We start from the raw sequence: 25,141 nt of genomic DNA, 5'->3' as shown, positions 1-25,141 counted from the left end.
TGATATGCCCAGGTAGCCAGTAACGCCAGCAACGTCAGCATTGCAACCTTGTAAGGATAAGGGCAAAAAATAAAGAGCACCCCGTGGACGATAACGCCATCCAATTTCAGCATGATTCGGAGTTGAAAAGCCTTACGCCCCTGACGGCTTGCTCTGAATCGATATTCCCACGTTCCAGACCGCAAGGGCTCTAGATCGGGGAAACTGCGGGCTCTGAAAGAGCAGTTGCTGTGGAGTACAGAGTACACAGACAGATAGTGTAGGGACCTTTCCCCTGCATGATGACCTTTTGGTGTTAGGTCGAGTGAGCTAGTCCTTTTCTAAGGGTTACATTGGCAGTTCAAAATAGAAAATAAGAAATTCGACATGGCAATTCGCTTGGAAATAAAAGAAAACAAGAAAAAAGAATACATAGCAGAAAAGAGTCTGAATCGGTTCCACAGGGGGGCCAAAGTACGCCTGCTCCACGTATTGTCTCTCTCCATCCTTCTCCCTTTCATCTCGACCCCATGCAAGGAATATAGCGCCTATTACTGGATTCTTGAGAGTGTGGCCCATGCAGTCTCCGGCCGGTGAACGTAGCTATTTTCGATGGGGTAGGAAAATAATACTTTTTTTTAGAAAAAAAAAAAACTTGTTGGTTCTTTAAAATAAGGCGAGACCGTCCGAATTCGCGGCGCTCTTTAACCACTGTCGAACTAATAGTGTCATTCGTTCTTCGTACCTTAGGCCCACACTCTCTTTATCGACCGGAAAACACAAAACGAAATAGAAGGCAGCCTGGTAATACCTAGTCATTAGACAGCATGGCTCAATCCACCAAGTGTTATCTTCCGCGGTTCGCGTCGACGATTGACGGGCCTAAACGCCCAGTCTCGATGAAGACGAGACCAACGGCTGCTCAGCATGCGCAGTTATTAACCGCATCGAACGAAGGCCGTCTGGACCCAATGCTACGAGCCACCTGGGCTCTCTTGTTGCATTACTATATCCGTTCCGAGGATATATGCTTTGGTTACCAACATCTCGAGGGCGACTCGCGCTCTCTCAAATCATCTGTACGGCGTTCTACCGGTGTCAATATTTCGACAATTCGCATATCCATCAACGACAACGACTCTCTTACGGCAATTGTAGATAAGGTGCGCGCAGACAGTGCGAATCGCCAGCTCGATGGCAGCTCGGACGTCACTTCCGAGGGATATCTCCCTTTCAACACCATCTTGATGCTGCGCACATATGACCACACTGCTTCTTCTTCAAAACCTATTTTGGCAACAGCTCTTCCGGACGAGGTTAGTTAATCCAGTAACCTGATTTTGTTCAGACAGAAACGCAATTCTCTAACAATGCGCAGTGTCAAGTCCGTCTTCATGTTAAGGTGCTGCGTGGAGACATCAGCATCTTCCTTGAATGGCACAAAGGTGACATGTCCGGGGAGCAGATGAAGAGTATTGGAAACATTTTTGAGCAATTGCTTGCCAAAGTCCTTTCCTCCGAGAACACCGCTATTAGCCAGCTTAATTTGTTCTCGGAAAACGACTGGCAACGCATTCGCAATTGGAACTCCACCATGCCGCAGCTTCACGATCGCTGCATTCATGAGGCTATCCACGATCAAATGTTGAGCGGCCCTGATCGTGAGGCTGTGTGTGCGTGGGATGGCAGTTTGACGTTCGCCGAGTTGGACCACCAAGCATCGAAGCTTGCATGCCATCTTCGCATGCAGGGAGTCGGGCCGGAAATCCGCGTGGCTTTGTGTTTCGATAAATCGGTGAGTGGAATGTTTCATGGATGGATCAATGTTCCAGAATTTATTTCGTTGCAGGCATACTGACGGGACATGGCAGAAATGGAACATCGTGGCAATGCTTGGCGTGATGAAAGCCGGCGGCGCGTTCGTGCCATTGGACCCGACTCACCCAACTTCCCGACTACAAGCTCTCATCCAATCGGTTCAGGCGCCGGTTGTGCTGTGCTCTCAGCATCTTGCCGAAAAACTTCGTCCTATTGCGAAGACTTTAATACCCCTTTCTGCTGATACTCTAGATCCCCTGTCTGACCCCGCCGAGAATGTCAATCTGGCATCCGGTGTCACGGGTCAAAATGCGGCTTATGTTCTGTTTACCTCTGGATCAACAGGAGAACCCAAGGTTAGCCCTTTGTGAATATTTAAATATAGTTGCCTGCAGGAGTAGCTGACTTATGTCTCGCAGGGAACCCTGTTGGAGCACCGCGCGTTTTTGTCCGGCGCAATGGTGCATGGACCCGGTTTGCTCATTTATCGCGAGTCGCGATGCCTCCAATTCGCCGCTCACACATTCGATGCCAGTTTGGCCGAAGCGTTGACGCCGCTCATTCATGGCGCATGTGTGTGCATTCCGAGCGAGGAAGCTCGCCTCAACGATATTGTGACTACCATCAACGAGATGCGAGTCACCCAAGCTTGCTTCACCCCGTCATTCATCGGCTTTATTGAAATCGAGAATGTTCCAGGACTGGAGAGTTTGGTCCTGGCCGGAGAGGCAATGTCGCAGTCCCAGCTGGCTACTTGGTCCAAAATCAAACTGGTCAATGGTTATGGACCTACCGAGGCCAGTGTGGCATCCGTGCTCAATTCCAATGTTACACCTGACACCGATTGTAAAGATATCGGCCTGCCAATTGGTGTGCGGACTTGGCTTGTGAACCCTGATAACCACGATGAACTGGTTCCCGTGGGCTGCCCCGGAGAACTACTTCTGGAGGGCCCACCCCTGGCCCGGTGCTACGTGAATAATCCACAAAAGACGAACGAATCGTTCATCTACGACCCTGCTTGGACTACATTGGACCCTGAAAGTGGCTCTAACCGTAGATTCTACAAGACAGGCGATCTTGTCAGGTACAACTCCGAATCTGGTGCCCTGAATTACATCGGTCGCAAAGATACGCAGGTCAAGGTTCACGGACAACGCATCGAGCTCGGCGAAATTGAGAATCAGCTCAGCAAAGATTTGAACGTCACTCATTGCTCTGTCTTTTTCCCCAAGACTGGTTTCTCCAAGGGACGGTTGGCCGCAGTTGTCTCTTCCACCGGATTGCTTGCGGAACAGTCTGATTCGGATTTGGAGCCTCTACAACTTGTCTCCGCCTCGAAAAAGGCTGAGCTTGTCCCAGGAATTCGAGAGCGCCTATCGGGTCGCCTCCCCACTTATATGGTCCCTGCGGTTTGGTTGTGTGTTGAAGCTCTCCCACTTCTGCCATCAGGGAAACTCGACCGCAAGGGCATTTCCACTTGGGTCGCAGGTATGGAGAATGACCCCGATCTTCAGAACAATACCTCTGTTGCAATCGTCGGCACAGAGGCTTCACAGCCCGCCAACGACATAGAGGATGCTTTAGCTGCTGTATATAGCCGTGTCCTCAACATTCCCCAGAACCAGCTTGACTTGAATCAGAGTTTCCTCGCCCTCGGCGGTGATTCGATCGCAGCTATGACATGTATCGGTCTCTGCAAGAAGCGAGGATTTTCTCTCTCCGTACAAGAGCTTCTTCGGAGCAAATCAATCCGGGACCTCGCAACTCGCGCGAAGACAATCGATCACCTGACGACTTACGAGGAAGCTGTCGATGAACCATTCAGCCTGTCGCCTATCCAGATCCTTCACTTTGGTGTACGCAAGGAGGGTCAAGGGCACTTCAACCAAGGAATCCTCACTCGTTTGAACAAGCCCGTCGATGAAACAACCCTCCGAAAGGCTATCGAAACTCTGGTGTCTCGCCACTCGATGCTGCGTGCGCGATTTACTGACACAGGATTCGCAACGGCATCGAATCAACACATCACTCGCGATATCAAGGGATCTTACAGATGGCGGATGCACAATCTTGGCAGCATGGACGAGGTCAAGACTCATGTCGCTGACAGCCAATCCTCAATCAACTGCTTCTCTGGACCGTTGCTTGCGGTCGATTATTTCTTGGTGAAGGACCAGCCTAATGTTCTATCAATGACAGCTCACCACTTGGTTGTCGACATTGTCTCGTGGAGAATTATTCTGGAAGATTTGGAAGACATCATCCTAAATCCCGAGAAGACGGAAACCAGCGATAGCTCCTTGCCTTTCCAAACCTGGTGCCGTCTGCAGACTGAGCACTGCAAGATCCTCCGGGATGAGCACAAAGTTGCAACCGACACTCTCGCTCCAACCGACTTTGGCTACTGGGGACTGAAGGACACTCAAACTACATATGGTAATGTGGATTGTGCCTCGTTCGAGATCGACCCTGCCCACACCAATGCAATTCTGCTGGAATGTAACAAAGCTCTCGGCACCGAGCCGATTGATCTCTTCCTGGCAGCTATGCTTCACTCATTTGGCCGAGCCTTCCCCGATCGTTCTCTTCCAACTATCTACAATGAGGGTCACGGACGAGAAGTCTGGGATCCATCCATTGATATCTCGCATACTGTCGGATGGTTCACCATTCTGCACCCAATCTTCGTCTCTGCCTACAATTCCGACAACCCCGTTGATACCCTCATGCAGGTGAAAGATCTCCGCCGTCGTGTCTCGGATAATGGTCGCGCAGATTTCGCCAGCCGCGTTCTGCCAGCCGAGGGAAATCGAGAGTCGGAGCACCCCCACCCCTTCGAGATGTCGTTCAACTACGTCGGACAACACCGAGATCTACAGAGGACAGATGGTCTCTTCCAGCTTGTTGATCAAATGGCCGGAGAGGCTGGTCAAGGAGGCGGTGCCGCAGACTTTGGTGCTGATACTCCCCGCTTTGGTCTGTTTGAGATCTCTGCGATGGTCGTGGCCGGCAAAGTTCGATTCAACTTCTCCTTCAACAGGTTTATGCAACACCAGGACCGTATTCACCAATGGGTTTCCGAATGTCAGAAGCTGCTTATAAGTCTCTCCGAGCAGCTTCCCACCCTCGAGCCACGATTGACTCTCAGCTCGTTCCCCATGTTGTCGTTGAGCTATCCTACCTTGGACAAATTGCTCAATGAGAAGTTGCCTGCTCTGGGTATCGAGTCCCCTGATCTTGTTGAAGATATCTACCCTTGTTCTCGCATGCAGCAGGGTATCCTCCTTGGTCGCAAGCGAGATAGCTCCTACTACGCTGTCCACGACACCTTTGAAATTCGGGCCACCGGATCTAGCGAGCCAAACCTTGATCGCTTGATCAATGCATGGCAGCAGGTCGTTTCTCATCATGCGATGTTCCGCACCATCTTCGTTGAGAACCTCACTCCTCGGGACCCCTTCTGCCAAGTCGTACTGAAGAGATATGATGTTACTCCTATCTTTTTGCAGTCTTCATCGGAAGATGATGTGATTGCCACCTTTGACAAGGAGGATCCCAAGGATTACAGCGAGCCAGAACCAGCGTATCGCTTCACTATTTGCCAGACACCCGCTGGAAGGTTGTTTGCTCGCCTTGAGATTAGCCATGCTGCGATGGACGGTAACTCTATCTCAATCATCCTCCGTCACCTGCAGCTCGCATACGCTGGCAGACTCGAGGAAAGCCCTCAGCCTTTGTTCAAGGACTATATTCAGTACCTCCAGGATGCACCAAAGGAAGCTAGCATCAATTACTGGCGCTCGTACTTGGACCAAGCCAAGCCGTGCCACTTCCCTGCCCTCACTGACGGCCAACAATCGCCAAAGGCACTTCGGTCCATTCCAGTCAACTTCGGCGCGCTCAGTGAACTCCAAACTGTTTGTGAGACGCGCGGAATCACTCTCGCAAATGTCTTCAATGCCGCGTGGGGCCTCACTCTCCGCGCCTTCTGTGGATCCGAAGATGTCTCCTTCAGCTACATGGCATCTCTGCGTGATGTCTCTGCTGAGGGCGTCCAGTGGGTCATTGGACCAGTTATCAACCTTCTAGTTTGCCGCATGAAGGTTCCTGATAACGCGAAGCTCAGTGATGTACTGCATCAAATACAGAACGACTACATGGAAAGTCTTCCTTACCGACACACTTCGCTCATTGATATCCAACATGCTTTGAAGCTGTCTGACACGAATTTGTTCAATTCCGGTGTCTCCTACCGCCGGCTTCCTAGTTCCAAGGATGCTGTCAGCAGTGACATTGAGTGTGTTGAGGTTGGCTCAATCCATGATCCCGCCGAGTTCCCGGTTTTCATCAACATTGAGGCCATGGATACCACTGCTCGAATTGACCTCAACTACTGGACCACGAACCTGTCTGATTCACAGGCTGCCAATGTGGCCAATACCTATCTCCGTTGCCTTGAGAACGTCGTGTCGAACATTGACGGTGAAATCCGCCAGCTAGACAGCTTGAGCGACGACAACCGCACCCAGATCATGGCGTGGAACAGCAAGACTCCCAAGCCTTTTGAGAAGTGCGCTCATCAGGTTGTGCAAGAGATGGCGAAGAAGCTCCCCGATGCGTTGGCTGTCACCGCTTGGGATGGCAACTTAACTTACTCGAAGTTGGATCAATTCTCCTCTCGTTTGGCAACCTACCTTGTCACATTCGGTGTTGGTCCTGGCACCCTGATCCCTATCTGCTTCGAGAAGTCTGTGTGGAACATAGTCTCCACACTGGCAATCATGAAAGCCGGTGGTGGCTGTATTCCAGTTGATACACCCCAGAGTTTGGCTCTTGTTGAGAATTGGATTGTCGACAACGCTGTGCAAGTCGCTCTGGCTTCCCCGGAGAAGGCCCAGGTTCTCGAGGATGCTGTACCGTACGTCATCCCTGTAAGCGAGTCTCTCCTCGAATACCTCGCCGACGAGGTTCTCAACCCCGTGGCACAATCATCCGACATCGTGTACGTCGCTATGACTGCTGGAACCGCTGGTTCGGCCAAGAGTGTCGTCCTTGACCATTCAACTGTCATGACTCGAGCCGAGGCATTCGCTACCACCATGGCGATTGCCGATGTCTCCAGGACCCTGCAATTTGCACCTCACACATCCGATGCATTTATTGTTGAGGCATTTGGCACTTTCATGTGGGGTGGTTGCCTTTGCATCCCGGCTGATATTGACCCCGCCAACTTGGCCACCTCTATCAATGCCCTCCATGTTAATGTTGCTAGCATCACCCCAACAGCCGCAAGCTTTTTCTCTCCCAAGGATGTTCCGGGACTGCGATCGATTGCCCTGGGCGGTGAAGTCGTTCCTCAGAGTGTCCTGGACCACTGGCAGACCGATGATCTCCAACTGCAGGTTTTGTATGGAACATGCGAGAGCTCGGCTGCCTCCTTCCACGTGTTCTGTTCCCAGGACGACAACGAGGCTGGCCTGATTGGAAAGAGCACCTCTTGTGTTTCGTGGGTGGTTGATTCCTCGAACCACAATTGCCTTGTTCCAATCGGCAGTGTTGGAGAATTGGTACTCGAGGGACCTGTTGTTGCTCGGGGATACCTTGACGACCAGTCTGTAGAGAGCTGTGACTTTTTCAACGACGCTTCCTGGCTTTGTGGACAACTAGAAGGCGATGAACATCGCTTATTCAAGACCGGAGATCTTGTTCGGTACAAGTCTGATGGCTCCCTTGTTTTCCTCGGCCGAAAGAACGATAAGAATGGATCCGCCTTGGCTAGCGAGCTAATTCAGACTCAGGCGCGCATTGATTCCTTCCTAGGCAACAAGAGGAAGTGCGTTGTGGAGAGCGTTCCGCTGCAACGTGACAACGTGAAGACCAATGCCCTCGTCGCTTTTGTGGTTTCTTCGGATACCACAACAGGCACTTTTGGGGATCGCGTCCTCCAGTCCACGACACCTGAGCTGAAAGAGGCCGTATATAGCCTGCACGCCAATCTGAGCACTAGTCTTCCTGGTAGTAAGGTTCCGAGTTTTTACATCCCTATATCCTCCCTCCCCTTCACCGTTTCTGGAAAGCTAAACCGCCAGGCCCTCAGAATCGAAACCCAGGCGCTTTCGATCAATGCTTTCGAGGCTTTCGACATCAAGCGTTGGAACGGATCCAAGGCTGGTAATCGGGATTCACGACATGCAAGTCTTTCCGGGGCCAACGTCGCTTTCTGGAAGGAGTATCTCGCCGATGTTGAGCCCTGCGTTTTCCCGCCCCTTTCCCATGCGACAAGCGACAATGGCCGCTCCACCCGCACGCTCAGCAAACAGACAGCCAACATTCATGCCTTCAGCAGATTGTTTGGCATTCCTGTGGAAACTCTTTTCCAGTTTACCTGGGCCGTTGTGCTCCGTTGGTACACCGGCTCAGACGACGTGTGCTTTGGGTATTCTGCCTCAGCTTTGGACACGAAACTGGCGGATGAGGGAGTTGCCACCTGTCGCTTCCTCGTGCAGAATGAGCAAAAGCTGCAAGAGACTCTTCAAAAAGCAAAGACAGACTCCGAGAACAGTGCATTAAACGTCGCTGTGTTAGACGCCGTCAAACACCAGCTTGGGCTCGATGATACAACCCTCTTCAATACCTCCCTTTCCTATCGCATAGCTTCCAATCTTCCCAAAGGAAGTACCCGTGAGCCAAGCACATCCACTGCTTACAAAATTCTGGTTGAAGCTGAAGTCTCGCATTCGTACGCCGAGATCCACTTCAATTACTCCTCAGAAACCCTTTCCTCCTTCCAGGTCAACCATGTCATGGACATGTTTGACCAAGTCTTGGATGATTTGATCGCTCACAACCTCCGTGACCGCACAATCGGAGATATCAATGTATTCACTGAGCGCTCAGTTCGCCAAATCCGCGATTGGAATGCCGCATCCCCTCCTAGGGTGGAGAAGTGCGCTGACGAGCTCATTCAGCAACAGGCGCTGCTTCACCCTCGTGCGGAAGCCATTTGCTCTTGGGACAAGAATTTCACTTATGGGCAGCTTGAAATTGTTTCCAGTCGCTTGGCTCGCCATCTCTCCAGTCTTGGGGTTAAGCCCGAAGCCTTCGTGGTGTTGTGCTTCGAAAAGTCCGCTTGGGCTGTAGTTGCCCAGATGGCTGTTCTCAAGGCGGGTGGAGCTTTCGTCTCGATTGACCCATCCCACCCCGATTCTCGACTGAAGATGCTCATTGACGAAATTGGTACTCATCTTGTCTTGTGCTCATCTTCTGTCCACACCAAAGTTTCGAAGCTCTGCGCGAAATCGTTTGCCGTCTGCCAGACTTCAATCTCCCAACTTCCCGACTCGCCTTTGGCTTTGCCTGGTGCTCGCCCTACCCCTAACAGTGCTGCATATGCTATCTTTACCTCTGGTACAACTGGAAAGCCGAAGGCGACTGTTGTCGAGCATACTGCCCTTAGCACCACCGCGATCGCGATGATCGATACGCTGCACATGACCCCTACAACACGCGCTTTGCAATTTTCTAACTACACGTTTGATGTCAGCGTTCTGGAGATCATGATGGTTCTCATGACTGGTGGTTGTGTCTGTATTCCCAGTGAGGAGGAACGCATGAACAACTTGGGTGGTGCCATCCGTCGTATGGAAGCCACCTTCATCACGGCACCTCCCGCCATTGTCAATACCTTAGAGCCGAAGAACGTTCCCACGTTGAAGGTCATCATCACAGGTGGTGAGAAGATGCCCGCTAACCATATCGACCGCTGGGGAGACCGGTGCGTCATCAATGCCTATGGTCCCTCCGAAGCCACTGTCGTTGCCACAGCTGGTGTCAAGGTTGATTGGAATGGCAAGCGTGTCAATGATGATCCCACATCTATTGGAAAGGCCTCAAACTGCAGAGTCTGGATCGTGGATCCGAACAATTCCAACCGACTTCTCCCCGTTGGTGCTGTTGGCGAGTTGATCCTCGAAGGAAGCAACATTGCCCGTGGATACCTTGCGAACGAGGAGAAGACGAAGGCCTCTTTCTTCGAGAATCCTGTTTGGAACCGTCATGCCGGCTTCCAGGGTGTGTTCAAGCGAAATGATCGTATGTACCGGACTGGTGATCTTGTTCGCTACAACAGCGATGGCAGTCTAGCCTTCATCTCCCGCAAAGACACTCAGATCAAATTCAATGGCCAGCGCATCGAACTCGAGGAGATCGAACAGCAATGTCTTCGCTGCCTACCCGAGGACTCTCAGGTCGCTGTTGATGTTGTTGTTCCCGAGGAACGCACCATCGCAAAGGGGCTCGCCGCGTTCTTCACCGTGCATGATCCGGACTCCAACGGCGGCAGCAGCGATCAATTTGTCCCCACGGTTTCTGGAGCCGATCCCCTGCTACTGCCTATCTCTGTGTCTAACATGGATGCCATTCAGAAGTTGAAGGGCTCTCTACCCGAGCTTCTGCCTCAGAGCATGATGCCCCGACTCTTCTTCCCCATCCGCAACTTGCCCTTCACCTCCTCCGGGAAGATTGACCGCCGAAGACTGCGGGCCATGGTGCAGACGTTGTCCAAGGATACTCTGAAGTCTTACATTACCTTCAACACCTCTGACAGAAGGGAGGCTTCCTCGGCCACCGGCCTAGAGATCAAGCTTGTGGCACTTGTGGAAAAGATCCTCGAGCTTGAAGCCGGGTCTGTCACCGCCGATGACAGCTTTTTCGGTCTGGGTGGTGATTCCTTGTCCGCCATGAACCTGGTCGGTGCTGCTCAAGCAGACGGTATCGCACTTACCGTCTCGAGCATCTTCAACTCCCCAATCTTGATCGACATGGCCAAGACCTGCGTCGTGTCTAATGGAGCCGCTGAGGTTAAGAAAGAGAACGTCAAGGCGTTCTCATTGCTGCCCTCTGGAGTCTACCTCGAGAACTTGATGGATGAAGTGACTGATAACTGCGAAGTGTCCAAGGACCTCATCAGCGATATTTATCCATGCAGTGCCGTACAGGAGGGCCTTTTGACGCTATCTATCAAGCAACACGGTGCTTATGTTGCTCAGCCCTCGTTCCGTCTTGCTGCTGGCATTGATGTTGCTAAATTCAAACAAGCCTGGCAACAAACCGTGGCAGACTTGGATATCCTTCGCACTCGCATTGTCCATACCGAAGCCATGAACTTCGCTCAAGTTGTCCTTAAGGACGGCCCTATCTCCTGGGTCGAAGCAGAGTCGTTCGACGACCTCCCCAACGACATCCTTCATCTACCAAAGCACAATGGAGCATCTCTGACCGGTTACGCCATGGTGCACCCTCGTGGCTCCTCTGATAGCTACTTTGTGTGGTCTGTTCATCATGCCCTTTATGACGGCTGGAGTATTCCTTTGGTATTCCGCAAGGTTGAGGAGAACTACTTTGCCTCGCAGAACAAACGCGCTGGCACTCCTTACAGTCTTTTCATTGAATACCTGGTGAAAAAGGATATGGAAGAGTCTGACAAATTCTGGAAGTCTTATTTGAGCGACCTTTCGAGCAGTCCTTTCCCTCATAACAAGAGTGCAGTGCCTGATGCAATGCGTGCTGGCAACACTCAGCACCACAGCATCAAGGCTTCCCGCACTCGCAATAGCGTTGACTTCACGATCCCTGTGCTCCTCCGCGCTGCATGGGCAATCGTCGTTGCTACCCACACGGCGTCTGGTGATGTCTGCTTCGGCGAGACTTTGTCGGGCAGAAATATCGATCTTCCCGGTGTTGCGGAAATTGCTGGTCCTGTCCTGACCACCGTCCCCACTCGTGTCCAGGTTGACAATACCATGTTGACTATGCAATACTTGCAGAAGATCCACCAGTCTACTACCGAGATGATTCCACACTTACACTCTGGTCTTCAACATGTCCGCCAGCTCAGCAAAGACACTGCCACGGGCTGCGATTTCAAGAACCTGCTTGTAATCCAACCAGGTGACGGTGAGCTTGATAATAAAATGTGGATCGACGAGAAACGTGAAACAAGCGAAGATTTCTTCACACACCCTCTTGTCGTGGAATGTGGTATTACCAAGACAAATATTTCGTTCACTGTTCATCATGATGAGCTTGTGATCAATGGATGGCAGACTAAGCGTATCACTGAACAATTTGCCCATGTTCTCCAGCAATTGATTGCCTTGCCCAAGAACAGCACGAGCAAGCTCGGCGACTTGGAGGTCATTAGCCCTGAAGACAAGGTTGAAATCGGTACGTGGAACCAACGTGTCCCGCTCACTGTGGAACGGACCGTCCAAGATTTCATTCGTGAGAAGGCCGACGAGACCCCAAACGCCCAGGCTGTGTGTGCCTGGGATGGCGACCTCACCTACAGAGAATTCTGGGATCTCGCATCTGGCTTTGCCAACTATCTGGTCTCTCGCGGAGTTGGCCCAGAGGTATTTGTTCCAGTCTGCCTGGACAAGTCGGCTTGGGCAATGGTCACGCTCATCAGTATTCTCATTGCTGGTGGTGGGTACGTGCCTTTGGATCCGTCCCATCCTACCTCGCGACATGAGGAAATCCTCGCAGACGTTGGTGCCAACATGATACTTTGCACTCCCAACTATACAAACCGCTACAGCCGAGTGATGAAGACTGTTATCCCCATCAGCAAGGAGACCATCAAGGCCTACGGTGCCCTCAAGTCTTCTGCCCGTCGCCGCGCTGAAGTCAAACCCTCCAATATGGCTTACGCTCTATTTACCTCTGGCAGCACCGGTCGCGCCAAGGGAATAATTGTCGAGCACCGCAACGTAGTCAGCAGTATCATGGCATTCGCGCCGTGGGTTCGCATGGATGAGACCTCCAGAGTATTCCAATTCGCCTCTCTCACTTTCGATGCTGCTGTCATGGAGACTCTTGCAATACTTATGCTCGGAGGTACCATCTGTGTGCCCAGCGAGGACGACCGTCTCAACGATGTTGCCGGCGCAATCCGTCGACTCAATGTCACTTGGACTTTCCTCACCCCCTCAATTGCCAGTATAATCGAGCCATCCTCAGTGCCTTCCCTTAAGCACCTCGTTTGTGGTGGTGAGAAGATGTCCAATGAAGTCATCACCAAGTGGGCCAACTCTGTTCACCTCATGAACGGGTACGGACCGACCGAGACGTGTGTCTTTGCTGTGGTCGATAATGCCGTGGCCACCAATCGTGATCCCGGGCGTATCGGTTACGGTATTCCCAGCACTCTTACCTGGATTGTTGATCCCGACAACCACGATCGGCTGACTCCCCTGGGCGCAGTCGGTGAACTTGCACTCGAAGGCACTCCTTTGGCTAGGGAGTATCTCAAAAATCCCGAGAAAAACGCAGAAGCATTCACCACTGACCCTGCCTGGACCAAGGACTTCACGCCCACAGTCCCGGGTCCTCGCCGAATCTACAAGACTGGCGATCTTTGCTACTACAACCCTGATGGTTCCATTCAGTACATCAGCCGGAAGGATCACCAGGTCAAGTTGCACGGCCAACGGATGGAGCTGGGTGAGATTGAACATCGCCTTTCTGAGGATGCTCTTACTCGGCATGCTGTCGTCGTTCTCGCCAAGAATGGCCCTCTCAAGCAGCGCCTGGTTACTGTCATGTCGTTGAACAGTGTCGCAGCCGATACTTCGCTAATCTCCGACAAGCCTTGCGAGCTTGTTGATGAGGATGAGCTTGAGCGTCATGCCTACAACGAGCTGGTCGAAGTGCAGAAGAATCTTGAGAACCAGCTCCCCATTTACATGGTTCCCCAGACGTGGGCTCTCGTCAAGAAGCTTCCCATGCTAGTTTCTGGAAAGCTCGACCGGAAGAAGATCACCGCTTGGATTGAGGACATTGATGATGCCTCCTACGAGCGTATTATGGCCGATTACGATCGTATCAAGCGTGGCAAGACCGAAGAGAAGCCGCAAGAAAAGGAAGAGAAGAATGAATCTCTCAACATCGTCCGCGAAATATTCGCTCAGGTTCTGAATATCTCCACACAGAAGGTCAATGTCGATCGCTCTTTCGTCAGCTTGGGCAAGTATCCCATCCTCTCGAAACAGTCAACATACTAACCGGTCCTCACAGGCGGTGACAGCATTACTGGAATGGCTGTCATTTCCCGCGCCCGCAAGCAGGGACTTGTTCTCACACTCCACGACATCTTGCAGAGCAGATCTGTGAAGGAACTTGCTCAAACCGCCAGTTCTAAGGCACCTGTCTCTCGGCGTGAAGAGAAGTCTGGTGAAGGATTTGCGCTTTCGCCCGTCCAGAGACTCTACTTCCAGTGCTCAGACTCTTTCAAGGGAGCCGCTCGTTTCAACCAGAGCATCACTGTTCGCATCACTCGCCGTTGTGAGGGCGAGGTGCTCAAGCGCGCTATTAAGGCTGTTATCGGCCAGCATGCCATGTTCCGCGCACGCTTCAGCACATCTAGCGACGGCACCTGGCAACAGAAAACTGCAGCGGTAAGCTCAATACAAAATCATCATTCAACATGTTCTAACTCAACCTCACAGGAGGTCGATGAATCTTTCCGATTCCGCGTTCACTCTGTGGGCGATACCCGAGCGATGGTTCCGAAGATTGCTGACAGTCAAAATTGTCTGGATCCTCTCAATGGGCCTATCCTGGCAGCCGACCTCTTTAACCTTCGCGCTGGTGGCCAGGTGTTATTCCTCGTCGCTCACCATCTCTGCATTGATATGGTCTCATGGCGCATCGTCCTCCAGGATCTCGAAGAGCTCGTTGTCTCTGGATCTCTTTCACTCGAGAAGGCATTGTCTTTCCAAAGCTGGTGTGCCATGCAGACGGAGAGAGCCAAGACGCACGATGCGTCGATTGCTCTGCCTTTCACCCCGGAGAAGCCGGACTTGCTTTACTGGGGCATGCAAGACTTACCCAATGTTTATGGAGATATCAAGATGGAATCCTTCACGTTGAGTGAGGATACCACCCAATTTATCCTTGACGGCTGCCACAGTGTCTTCCGCACAGACACTGTTGACATCTTGCTGTCTGCCATCATTCATTCCTTCGGTCGCACTTTCACCGATCGCAAGGTGCCGACTATCTACAATGAAGGACATGGAAGAGAACCCTGGGAAGCCGACATTGATCTTTCGCGAACAGTTGGCTGGTTTACCACGATGGCGCCTTTGCAAGTGCATTCAGAAGCTCGTAAGTTTGCCATACCTGATCTTACCGACAAAAAGCTGACACTAGAAGGTGCCCTCAACGACATTATCAAGCGTGTCAAAGACACCAGGCGTAAGATCGCAGACAACGGCCGTCCTTACTTCGCGAAAAGTCTTCTACAGGGCCAGGGTACTGATTTCCCTGTCCCATTGGAAATCCTTTTCAATTACCTGGGTAAAATGCAGCAACTTGAGCGAGCCGATTCCTTGTTCCATCACCACGGTACTGTCTTCGACAGCTCAGACTTTGCTATCGCAGGTGATATGGGCCCTGAGACTGCTCGGTTTGCACTCTTCGAAGTATCTGCTATTGTGATCAAAGACCGCCTCAATGTTGCTTTCACCTACAACCACAAAATGCAGCATGAGGGCTCAATCCGCCGCTGGATTGTCCAGTGCAAGCAAACCCTCGAGAAGGATATCCTCACACTGAAAACGGCTACCCCCGAGCCTACTCTCAGCGACTACCCCCTCCTCCCCATCAACTATCACGGCCTCCAGCTGCTCACAGCCAGCACCTTCCGCAAGGCCGGCATTCGGAACAAGGATGAGGTCGAGGACATATATCCCTGCTCTCCCATGCAGGAGGGCCTCTTGCTCAGTCAGCTCCGCGATCCCAACGCCTACATGTTCCATACTGTGTTTGAGATCAAAGACGCCAAATCTAGCAAGGTTGATGCCGAAGGAGTCGCCCGCGCCTGGCAAACCCTCGTCGACCGTCATCCTGTGCTGCGAACAATTTTCGTTGACAGCAACTACACTGGTGGATCTTTCGATCAACTGGTGCTCAAGAACCTTTCCGATAATATCCTCCGCGTGGAATGTCATGACTCGCAGGTAGAGGAGAAGTTGGCTGCTATCTCTCTTCATGCCAGAAACGCAATGCGCCAATCGAAGCTTTCTCACCAAATGACTGTTTGCAAAACAAACACCGGACGTGTGATCCTCAAGCTGGAGATCAACCATGCCATTATCGATGGTGGATCGGTGGATGTACTCCTCCGTGACATGACTCTTGCCTACGAGCGAAAGATTGCTGAGGGTTCAGGACCTCGCTTCAGCGACTACATCAAGTTCATCAGAACCCAGAGCCAGAGTGATGCACTTAGTCACTGGAAACAATACCTTGGTGGAGTTCACCCATGCCACCTCGCGCCGTCGGCTGTGTTCGAAGCCAAGAGAGAACTCAAGGGTGTCATGATGAACTTCGAGCGATTCCCTGAGCTGCTCAAGTTCTGCGAGCGCAGCTCTGTCACACTTGCCAACTTGACTCTGTCCGCCTGGGCGCTCGTCCTGCGACAGTTCACCGGCTCAGATGACGTGTGTTTCGGATACCTTTCTGCCGGTCGGGATGCCCCTGTCAATGGCATCCAGGACATGGTTGGAATCTTTATTAATATGCTCTGCTGTCGAGTTCAGTTCTCCGACCAACAAACTCTTATGGATGTATCCAAGAATGTTCAGGATGATTATATCCGCTGCATTCCCCACCAAAGCTGCTCTCTGGCCAGCATCCAACATGAGCTTGGTTGGCAAGGACAGTCGCTCTTCAATACTACCTTGTCAATCCAGAATCACTCCGTTGCGGGTCCTAAGGAGAAGGGATTGACCTTCGATCTTCAGCATGCACATGATCCGAGCGAAGTAAGTATAAGCCCTATCAATGCTTTGTTCAACTACTAACTGAATACAGTATGCGGTCACCGTGAATGTTGAGATTGCCCGAGGCCAGGAGGGCATTCTTTTGAGATACTGGAACGATATTGTGTCTGACGAGGAGGCCCAGGCTCTGGCTGACACCGTCGCCAAGGTGTTCACTAGCTTCATTGAATCTCCCGCTGCGACTCTGTCGCAGTCCACATTCGCTTCCGAGGCTGAGCCCGAGTCACTGGATTGGGATCACTCCCAAACCACTCTGGCTGACAAGGCAAAGTCGACCGGAGATGCGATTGACAGCAGTGCTATTCAGAAAATTATTGATGATCGTGTTCATGAGATTATTAGTCGGATGTTGAGAGAAGGAAAGCTGACGGTGCCTCCCATTCACTCGGAAGAGTTGTCAAGCTATGGTGGTCACCCTGATCCTATAGCCGACTCGCCGTACCAGTTAGGTATACAAGGAGCAGATGATTCGGGTATTTGTTCGGTGGCTTCCCGTTCCAGTGAGGATGGGATTTTGGCCGAGGTGGAAAGTAAATTGTGGAGTCTTTGGAGCACAGCTCTTGGTCTCTCGCCCAACGTGGTGAGACACCAGGACAGCTTCTTCAAGTTGGGGGGTGACAGCATCACCGCCATGAAGATGGTCAGCGCCGCTCGTGAAGAGGGCCTGGTTCTTACTGTTGCAGATGTCTTCAACAATCCTGTCTTCGAGGACATGCTAGCAACAGTGCGAGCTGCGAATGTTACTCAGCAAATGCTGAATGCCGATCTCAAGTCTGGCGGCCCCAGGGAGGCTGATAGTGATTTACTCAATATCACGCCAACGACACTAGGGCTCAGCCCCTCTACCGAGAGCCTAGAGATTCTCAGGCCGTCCTGCATCGACGATGCCGCTGTGCAGAGCGGCATATGTCCCAAGATTGGTGTTTTCAAGGGTGGCATCGCGGACGTACTTCCTGTCACCGACTTCCAGGCGATGTCTCTAACGGCAACTCTCTTCAAGTCCCGATGGATGCTTAACTACTTCTATTTGGAAGGCAATGGTCCATTGGACCTGAGACGCCTCCGCGAGAGTTGCTTGAAGGTTGTCGCGGCCTTTGATATCCTGCGCACAGTCTTCGTGTGCTTCCATGACCAATTCTTCCAGGTCGTGCTGCGCAAGATCCGTCCCAGCATCTTTGTTTACGAGACCGACCGCGCTCTTGATGAATTCACCATGACCCTCCAACAGAGAGATCGCGAATACGGACCGCGCGAAGGCGAGCAGTACGTGCAGTTCTACGTTGTCAAGAAGAAGGGCAGCGACCAACATCGTATCTTGGTCCGCCTCTCTCACACTCAATACGATGGAGTATGCTTGCCGAAGATCATGGCTGCCATTAAGCACGGATATGAAGGCACGCCGCTGCCTCCGGTGACTCCCTTTGCTGGTTACTTGCGACTGTTGCCAGGAACAATCACCCCAGACCATTATCGCCACTGGTCCGATCTTCTCAAAGGCTCTCAAATGACCCAGGTCGTCCGCAGAAAGGGCACCAGTATGTTCCAGAACGTTGGGGCATTCACCGAGATTCACAGAAAGATTGAGATTTCGCCCATCGCTCTCGGAAATGTCACCATCGCAACCGTCATGCAAGCTGCCTGGGCCCTAACTCTTGCTAAGCTGACTGCTCAGTCCGATGTTGTTTTTGGTCTGACTATCAGCGGTCGCAACGCTACAGTGCCCGGCATTGAGAGCACTGTTGGCCCTTGTGTCAATGTCATCCCGGTGCGCGTGAAGCTCGACGAGAAATGGACCGCTGTCGATATCTTCCGCTACCTTCAGGACCAGCAAGTCTCCAACATGCCTTTCGAGTCTCTGGGCTTCCGTGAGATCATCAAGCAATGTACCGACTGGCCTGACTGGACATACTTCACTACCTCAGTCTTCCACCAGAACGTCGACTACGAAGGAACCATGGAGCTTGACAACAACAAGTACCGTATGGGTGGTGTCGGCGTCAATGACAACCTAGCTGATCTCACCATGGTGTCACGCCCCTCCGGTGAACGAGGCTTGGATGTCACTCTGGGCTACTCCGAAAAGGGACCTGTGATGCCATCATTCGCATCCAAGGTTCTCGACATGGCCTGTGAGATTGCGCAATCCCTCGTCGCCAACCCGACAGCCTCGCTGCCATCCGCGAGCATGCTGCGCTCTCTACCACCGCAGACAATCGATGACCTGTCCCGAGCCTCAGACGAGCACTTCCTCAGCGCACACCTCAAGTCGCGCTCCATCGCAGAGCTGCTTGTGCATTCGGACATTCTGTCTCGCTCGTGGCATCAGGTCCTGCCCAGCCGCACCACCGTGGCTTCCGACCCAGACGCTGATGACAAGCTAACCCAGCAATCCGCCTTCCAGCTGGATTCGTCATTCTTTGATCTGGGCGGTGACGTCTTCAACCTGGCTCAGCTTACCTGGCTTCTTGAGCAAGATGGTCTCAAGGTCCGTCTAGAGGACCTTATTGAGCACCCCTCTTTCTTGGGCCAAATGGCCGTTCTGGCTTTGCACAACGCCAAGCACCAGGATGATATCCCAGCAGAGCTTCTTGCTACCGGTGCTGCATTGCCTGATCCTGTCGCTCGCATCGAAAAGAAGAAGACATGGTCGAAGGCGATGACCATAGCGCGGAAGCTGACCGGACGAAACACAGTCAGTACTCGAGCTTGATATCAGATGATCGAGCTGGAATCCGCGGAGAAAAACAAAAAAAAGCAAAAACAGGTGTTAATCACAAAAAAAAAAAAAAAGGATACACCAAAAACCCTTTCCTTTGCTATTTCTTTCTCTCAGTGTTTATGTTGCATGTTTTATATTCTGGTTGTCTTCGCCATATTCTTGTGGCTTTGGCTTTTTGTCTTCTGGATTGGGTACATACGGCATTCAATCGCCTTTACTCACTATATTCTCTCTTTACATTTTTCTTCCTGTTCAACCTGTTATTTTTGTGCTTGCTGCTTCTTTGTTATACTCTAATACGCGGAAAATTGTCTATTGAAAATTATGCCTGTAGAAAAAGTAGTGAAGTAGGACTTTTAGACCACATCCTGGTATAATAGGCTTGTAGGGGTCAATCTGAGATGGCTGAAACTCGGAGGCGCTCGGAGGGTATCAAATATCAAATGCAAGGCATGCGCGTGTGTATCCAACTAGGCTGCGATCAAATGTGCGCATAACCCATTTAATAGGAAGACATGTACAATGAATTCGCAAAAAAATTAAACCGAATCTCGCGACCATATCCCGCGCGCTCGGATCCGCTTCCCGTACCTGTAGAATAGATACGGAATGGGAATGAGAGCAACGGAAATGAAGCCTAGCACGCTAGCAGCCCAAGGAACGCCAAGATTATGGAACATAGCGCGCGTAAAGAGCGGGAAACAGCCCGCGAACATAGAGCGCAGGAAAGTGTTCGCAGCGATCGCGCTAGCGGAGTATTTCTGGAATGTATCAATGAGGTAGTTAAGAGCAGCCTGGAAGATGGTGAAAAAGCCGAAGCCCATCATGACCGCACCGATGTTCGGGCAAATCCAGTGGAAGTGTTTTGCGCTTGTCCAACCGAAGACGAACATACCGCCGGCGAAGAGCACAGAGCCGAGCATCATGGGCGGGAGACGAGCTTCCGGGACGGGGCGGTTGTTGTTCGCTTTGAAGCGCTTGATGTAAAATTTCTGGTTGGCGAGGTTGATGCACCCGCCCATCATAATGCCGACTAGGTAGGCGAGGAAGGGAAGGGCGCCGACGACTTGGTTCCAGCCGCGGATTTCCTGGAAGACGATTGGGAAGGCTGCGAGACTGAGATAGAGGATGCCGTAGACGAATGATGCGTAGAGGGCGACGAGAAAGCAGATTGGGGTTGCGAGGAGTTGGAAGGGCCGGACCAGGTACTTGTTGCATATTTCTTTGAGGGTCACGTCCCATTCTTCGTGGCGTGCATGAAGGGCCCAGTTGCCGGTTTCGAAGCGGAGTCGTTGTGCCTTGTAGACTAATAGAACTGGTGGATAGCTCTCGTCGACGAAGAGAAGGTCCATGGTTAGGAAGAATAGCATCATGATACCAGTGATCTAGTAGATATTAGCATATGGTTTCAACTTCAACGAAGCGTGGAAGACACACATATTCAGTCCAGCGCCATCCCAGATTGCTCTGGACGATGGCACCACCCGCAATAGGCCCAATAACAGGCCCACCGACCACGGCCATGGCATAGCCGACAATGGCAGCTCCACGCTGCTCGGGGCTCCAGATATCACTCAGGACACCGCCGGTGTTGGTAACAGGGGCCGAGCCGAAGAACCCCGTGAAAAATCTAGTGATCATAATAGTCTGCACATCTTTGGCGGTGGCTGTCGCGAAGGAAAAGATGGCCGCGAGAAAGTATGGCGGTAAAACTGCCGTTTTGCGCCCATATAGCTCAGACAGAGGTGCCCAGATCAGCGGGCCCAATCCCAGGCCGAACAAAAGCAATGAGGTGCCGAGTGTAGCGACCTCATTTGAGATGCCGAATTCCTCGCTGATCTGTGCCTGGCCGGTTGAGTAGCTAATATTGTTAGTTTAATAATGTATAAACTGTGAGGACGAAAAGAAAATGGACATACATTGAACTCGCCCACGTCGCACCTAGATTGATAACGGCGATTAGCGTCATTCCCCACAATTCATCATTTCCCCGACATACCCATAGTAGTTAATCCATACAGCACCGTCGTGATAGCCTTCTTCCTGAAATCCCAGTTCAATGGTCTGTAAGGATCATCCGGTCCTTCGAAATCCACGATGACATCAGGACCTGTCTTGGTATGGCTGAGTGGATGAGTGAATTTCGCCGTCTGACCGGCCTCGAGACTCCGAATGCGCGAGACTATTGACTGTCCGCGCTGTTGTTCAAAGGCTGAATAACCCGATGCCGCAGTACTTTGCTTCTCCAATGCTCCGATTCCATCTGCCTCGTCGCTGCGATGCGGTTCGATATCGTCGCTAGATTCGCTAGTGCGACAGTCATGTTCTGTCCGTTCGACCATTATTACGGATCATTGACCGAAGTGTCGCAGGACCAGCGCTAGAGCTAAGAGAGGGAGAATGTGCGAAACAAGATATATGAAGTAGACTCGGAAAAGTCCGTAGAAAAGTCGGGGGGAAATAATTCTCGGAGATAATAAGTGGATATAACGGAGTTGTCAAGCGGAGAAATGACAACGGTAAGGCTGAGAAATATCGGACATCTCAGAGCGTTTTATTCGTTTTCTTCAAGACTCTGGGGACTTTTGGTCGGACCTCCGATGGCAAAAGCCGTGTTATCCGAGAACTCGTTCGGAATATGTCAGGTTGCTAATCTCCAATTCTAACGGGAAGTTCTTTGGGGAGAGTTCAACGGCTTTCATGAAATCTCGGCATCACCATCTAAGCACCGAGACTTATCATTTGCGGACGGGGAAATGAGAGACTCGGCGTCGGTGGCCATAGTGCCGAGTGCTATCGCATAGTGGAGCTCCTTGTGGCCAATGACATTCAAGCATTGACGTTGCATAGATCGGTGATCGGGGGAATTAAACGGTGAGGTTGCCATTGTGCTGATGTTGAAAGAGGAGAAAAGGATGGAAAAAGAGACGTAAAATGAACTTCGTTAAATCTAATCCTAACATCTACTCGTACTCTATGTGTGTATGCTACACAAGGTATCCTGGGCAGCTATGAACAATGCGCTGCCCAAGGATTGAACAAACACAATAACCATTAGACTTCCGCATGAATGCTCTGCCACTTGTTAATTGCTTCCATCGCCGCAGTAACCTTGAGTCCAATACGAGCGTCGAGCTCATAGCTCTCCCAGCGAGCAGCGAAGTCGAGGTATCCCTTGCACTCGGATACCTGCTTCCTCTCGATCTCTATGTTCGTCTCCCTAGATTCCGCGGACGCTTCCTCCGACGCCTCGGGGGAAGTAATCCCATGCAGGGCCTGGTATGTAGGACGCTGCATCCAGAGGTTGGCGGCCATTTCGAAATGCGCCACTGGGTGGACCCAGTCATCCTTCAGGTGGCCCTTGAATACAGACTTCTCGTGGTTCAAGACGCAGGTCAAAAGGATCTTTTTCGCCTCTTCGTGTCTGTACAGGGATCGAAAAACAGCAGCCCGGAGAAGCTCCAGGATCGCCTTTTCTTCGCTTCCCTCACGAGACCACATCTTGTTCTTTTCGCTTTCGCACCATTCCAGCCGGGTCAAAGACTCCTGCAGTTGCTCGTTGGTCATGCGACTGTGTCCGTTCCAGAAAAAGATCATTTCTTCAACCGGGTCCACTCCAATCGCATCCACCAGAGATACGTTCCATTCTTTGGCGCGCGCCTCCCATTTGGCAATTTTCCGAGTCACAAAGATATCAAACGGCAGTTGTCGGGCCATAAATCGCTTTTTCCCCGCGAATTCGGGTGCCTTCCGCATGTACATGGTGGCTTTTTTAGCATGTTCCGCTGCAAGCTTTGGGTCGTCGAGTGATTGCCGGTACAGGACAACATGACACGATCCGGCAATGTAGTAATACAATGAACGAGACCACGTATTGAGTTCCACGCACTGAAAGGATTAGCTTGATGTTTCAAAAATCTCCAGATAAGATTTATACCTCAATGAATGCTTCAGCACAGACATTATATCTGTGGAGAAACAATGCGTTCAAGCTCTTCTCAAACACGCACAACCCCTCTACCTGCTTGAGCGGGCTCTTCTTGTCCGTGGACAACACTTCCAGAGCACTGTCCAGCTTTTTGTTCGCGCCTAACATCCGCGATTCTTCGAGCAGCCAAAGTTGACTGTTGGGGAACCGGAACCGCATCTCCGCCAGCAACGCAGCCAGCCTCTCCTGCGGGTATCCCTCAACGTCGGATCCACCAGGAGTTGGGTCGGGCATAATATCGCAGTAGCGGACAAAGCCATTGTAATACCCCAGCAGTGCCAAAGCAGCCATGGCACCGATAAGGTTGTGGAACTTGCTGGCTTGCCAGAGCATTCTCAGCCCTCGTTGCTTGTCACCGTGGAAGCCAATAATGGAAAGAAGTTTGCTGAACGCCGGTGGAACCATAGAGATCAGTAGAAGAAGAATACCAAAGCAGAAATTGGAACCAGAGTGCACAAAAACATCGATTTCATTCTTGAAGATATCCGAGTCGGGGTCTTGGTGGATATGCTTCGCAAGTGTGGAAGGAGTTGAAACATCTGGAGATACCGCCCTGGATGAGATCGCCAGTGAATTCATTGAGGAATTAAGCTCGGATTTCTCGATGTTAGCCATTTTCGCGCTCTTTTTCGATAGAAGACTGGACGACTCCGACTTCGTGTCTGGGCATGCAGCGCTCGAGCTTGAGAGATCACTCGCAGTGGGCCGTAAAACTTTGCGTATATCCCTCTGCTCCATAAACTTCTCTTCCATCTTCATGATCGCATCGAGTGCGATATAAGCCTTCCTCAGTCGGTAGAACGCTTTGATACTTTCTGTCAGGCTTTCATTCAGCACCCCAACCACTGCACTCATCAATTGGGCGATTGCTTGGCACAACGCGTATTCGGTACCGGCAGCATAGATATCGGAGTGAAAAGCATTGGGTGCTTGGGCGTTTTGCTGGGACCGGGTTTGATCGTTGGCCGCGCTGGTTTCTGCTTCATAGAGGCGCTCGGATGCTGCGGATTGTCAGAAAATGTGGATTTAGAAGATAGAAAGAGCAATGGACCTTGTCGCATAATCTCCTGCTCGAACCCTAATGTTGCCCGGACAAACGCGACCACGCCTTTACCCAGCTATGTACTCGATCAGGAGTCAGCGCCTTTCCTCAAGGTATGTGCTACGTCATAGCTTGTATTTATGATACCCACATTGTGAAAGGATGAAGTTCCCGTGGAGAGACCACTCTCTGCGCCATCAACATCATCATTGAGAATCAGCGTTGCAGCTAGTTTCATCGCATTAGTCGGTATCTAAAGGGGCGCACATTTCCCATAAGACATACCTGTCAGCGCATCATGCACTAGCTCAGAAGAGGGCGGTCAGTATGCAACATAATAATCATCATGGCTTTCCTAGAGTGTATCGCCACTCACAGTCTTTCAACTCAACCTTTGAGTCCACAGACTGCGCCGGCTTCTTGCCGTACAACCAGGACCCGACACGCAACATGACGAAAACCGCTGGCAGTGAGTATGAAGAATGAAATTTTCAATGGGGACACAATCCACGATGGTCTCAGTCAGGACAATCCGATCAAGCCGAAAAGAGAGAGCGCCGGATCGGGAGGAATGTCAATATGTCAACTGTGCGGAAACTCAACGGTCGAGAACATCACTGATACAAGAGAATAACAAAGAGAAAAGGGAAAAGACACAGAAAGAGGTGGGGAGGTGGAGAAGGAAGGTCGAGGGGGAGGGGGAAGCTGTAATATAGCATGTCCCCAGTGCTGAGGCTCTTCCCATG

The 25,141-nt window shown here is 51.5% G+C and overlaps 3 protein-coding genes across 3 annotated transcripts; 1 reads left to right on the top strand and 2 right to left on the bottom strand.

Annotated features, from left to right (window-relative positions):
- Window positions 1–806: 806 nt before the first annotated feature.
- On the top strand, window positions 807–19,356 carry nrps1 (uncharacterized protein; the record flags this gene model as incomplete). The annotated part of the gene is made up of 8 exons (XM_039072630.1): window positions 807–1,295; window positions 1,358–1,774; window positions 1,851–2,153; window positions 2,217–13,824; window positions 13,876–14,255; window positions 14,307–14,967; window positions 15,016–16,628; window positions 16,678–19,356. 8 exons carry the CDS (start codon window positions 807–809, stop codon window positions 19,354–19,356), a joined length of 18,150 nt encoding a protein of 6,049 aa, XP_038929372.1.
- Window positions 19,357–19,904: 548 nt separating this feature from the next.
- On the bottom strand, window positions 19,905–21,707 carry LCP9604111_4881 (MFS transporter; the record flags this gene model as incomplete). Its single annotated transcript, XM_039072629.1, has 4 exons — window positions 19,905–20,750; window positions 20,803–21,226; window positions 21,285–21,306; window positions 21,365–21,707. The coding sequence occupies 4 exons, from the start codon at window positions 21,705–21,707 to the stop codon at window positions 19,905–19,907; spliced, it is 1,635 nt and encodes a 544-aa protein (XP_038929371.1).
- A 712-nt stretch (window positions 21,708–22,419) lies between these two features.
- Window positions 22,420–24,847, bottom strand: LCP9604111_4880 (TTC39/IML2 family protein; the record flags this gene model as incomplete). Its single annotated transcript, XM_039072628.1, has 6 exons — window positions 22,420–23,253; window positions 23,303–24,354; window positions 24,405–24,471; window positions 24,547–24,623; window positions 24,681–24,698; window positions 24,772–24,847. 6 exons carry the CDS (start codon window positions 24,845–24,847, stop codon window positions 22,420–22,422), a joined length of 2,124 nt encoding a protein of 707 aa, XP_038929370.1.
- Window positions 24,848–25,141: the final 294 nt, after the last annotated feature.

Source organism: Penicillium roqueforti, assembly GCF_015533775.1.
Source record: "Penicillium roqueforti strain LCP96 04111 chromosome Unknown scaffold_10, whole genome shotgun sequence".
Lineage (NCBI taxonomy): Eukaryota > Fungi > Ascomycota > Eurotiomycetes > Eurotiales > Aspergillaceae > Penicillium > Penicillium roqueforti.
This window is presented reverse-complemented; position numbering and strand designations above follow the sequence as displayed.